This window comes from Octopus bimaculoides, chromosome 9 (assembly GCF_001194135.2).
Source record: "Octopus bimaculoides isolate UCB-OBI-ISO-001 chromosome 9, ASM119413v2, whole genome shotgun sequence".
Taxonomy (NCBI): domain Eukaryota; kingdom Metazoa; phylum Mollusca; class Cephalopoda; order Octopoda; family Octopodidae; genus Octopus; species Octopus bimaculoides.
The window spans coordinates 24,099,421-24,101,671 of record NC_068989.1 but is presented as its reverse complement, the minus strand read 5'-3'; the positions used below and the strand labels follow the sequence as shown (position 1 = coordinate 24,101,671).

Below are 2,251 nucleotides of genomic sequence, written 5' to 3'. Positions count from 1 at the left end.
CATGATACAGATAACTCTTTTTTAATACTCATATATCTTCCACTCTTTCATGTCAGCTAACATTTTCTCAACTACAACTTCAATCCTTATGCTCTCAAATGCCGTTGACTGTTCATCAATATACAAAGCTGTTTCTGAAAAAGCCGACATTAAATATAGTCAAATTTAACGCTGAAAACCCTGTACATAAGCTTGTATTTCAGACAGATTACATTAGATTTGCCAAATTGACCAAATCCACATAATCCATATTTTATCTTGAGTATCATAATAATGAAATCTAGACTTTTCATGAATGTAACATACTTTTTATTTCCATTATTCGTGTTAAATGTTTTCTCATCACAAATCATTATCTCATTATTTCGTTACAGTGCTCTATCGTCCTTATTGGAAATTATTGAAAACTTTAAGAATTCCGAACAACTACGGTTCCACAATGAAAAGGATTGCCGCTTTTACCAAACTTATTGTCAAAGAACGAAGAGAGAGCAATATTGTAGGATATGTAAATTACAGTCATGTGAAATATTTAGAATGCAGCAGGGAGGTTTGCCCATGTTGAGTCCGTTTTTACAGTCAGACAAAATACATATCTCTGTACATAGGCGCAGGAGTAGCTGTGTGGTAAGTAGCTTGCTTACCAACCATATGGTTCCGGGTTCATTCCCACTGCGTGGCACCTGGGCAAGTGTCTTCTACTATAGCCTCGGGCTGACCAAAGCCTTGTGAGTGGATTTGGTAGACGGAAACTGAAAGAAGCCCGTCGTATATATGTATATATATGTATATATATGCACACACACACACACACACACACACACACACACACACACACACACACACACACACACACACACACACACACACACACACACACACACACACACACACACACACACACACATATATATATATATATATGTGCGTGTGTATATGTTTGTGTGTCTGTGTCCTCCATCCAACATCGCTTGACAATCGATGGTGCTGTGTTTACGTCTCCTTAACTTAGTCGTTCGGCAAAAGATACCGATAGAATAAGTACTAGGCTTCCAAAAAATAAGTCCTGGGGTTGATTTGCTCGACGAAAGGCGGTGCTCCAGCATGGCTGCAGTCAAATGACTGAAACAAGTAAAGAATTTACTTAATATCCCACGTTTCATTGATATCTGAGCACTTTTCCAGACACCAACCGTGTTGAATCTTGCGAATGATTTGGGCTCGGTACATCTTTATTTATAAACATGCCTAGTAGTTTTTTATTACAATATCACAGCAATATTTTAGGGTGATTTGAGCGGATGCAAACGAATTGCAAAATGACAACGAAACAAAGTCGGTTCGACTCTCAACACAAGTTGCTAAAAAGACCCTTGCAGGTCACAATTTAGGACAAGATTAAATACATAAGGATATTTATTGTTGTCTTTTGAATCCAGAATGCGACGAGTTGATAGAATCGATAAAGCGTCGAAAATTGCCTTGTGGTATTTCTTTCGGTTCTTTACTTTCTGAGTTCAAATCCCGCCAAACTCAGTTTTGCATTTCATTCCTCCGGGGCCGACAAAACAAAGTATCAGTCATATCGCAGGGTTGATATAATCGACTAACTAATTAATCCCCTGAAATCTACTGGCTTTATGTCTAAGTTAGAAACAGTTATTTTTTCACTCTAGATCAGTTCCAATCAAGTAGATCTGTACAAAAAGACAATCCGGTCGTGATCATCACTTTTTAAGTGTGTGTGAAAAAACTAGAACCATATTATTCAATGCGTCATTTTCTAATATGTTAAAGCGAAGTTTTGAAGAGATTTGGCTGTTATTTTTAGCAAGAAGCGTAACCACATACAGGCTGCTTCGTTACTATAATGTATGGTTTTGTGGCTAATAAGATGTACAATATAGCAAAGTAGCTAACATGGATCTAGTTCAAAACGGGGGCACCAGTTTTCATTTATGTTTTATGTAGTGTTTTTGGTACCGAAAGACTTTCAAACTTCGTATACTTATCTATTTTGTGTTATAGAACAGAAAAAAATTTTTGTACTCGGAGTTATTTCATGTAAAAAATTGTCTTATTTCGATAATTTCAACCAATCACTGACAAGTATTCAGCTGTTTACACTTACTCCTTTGGCAGTTTAAGCGGTGTAAAGCGTATTTAATCTCTATTTATAATTTCGTTAACATCTGCCTGAACTGTATGTGTACAACATTTGCTTTTTTCATTTTCTTTCACGCGTGTTTAT

At 36.5% G+C, this 2,251-nt stretch overlaps 1 protein-coding gene across 1 annotated transcript in view; it reads left to right on the top strand.

The window, feature by feature from the left end:
* The window catches only part of LOC106882071 (cytochrome P450 3A8), a 42,631-nt gene that overhangs the window by 19,483 nt on the left and 20,897 nt on the right, over positions 1-2,251 (top strand). Inside the window, exon 8 of the mRNA XM_014932636.2 lies at positions 375-499. Within this exon, the coding sequence (XP_014788122.1) occupies positions 375-499 (125 nt within the window). The remainder of the gene's footprint in view (positions 1-374; positions 500-2,251) is intronic.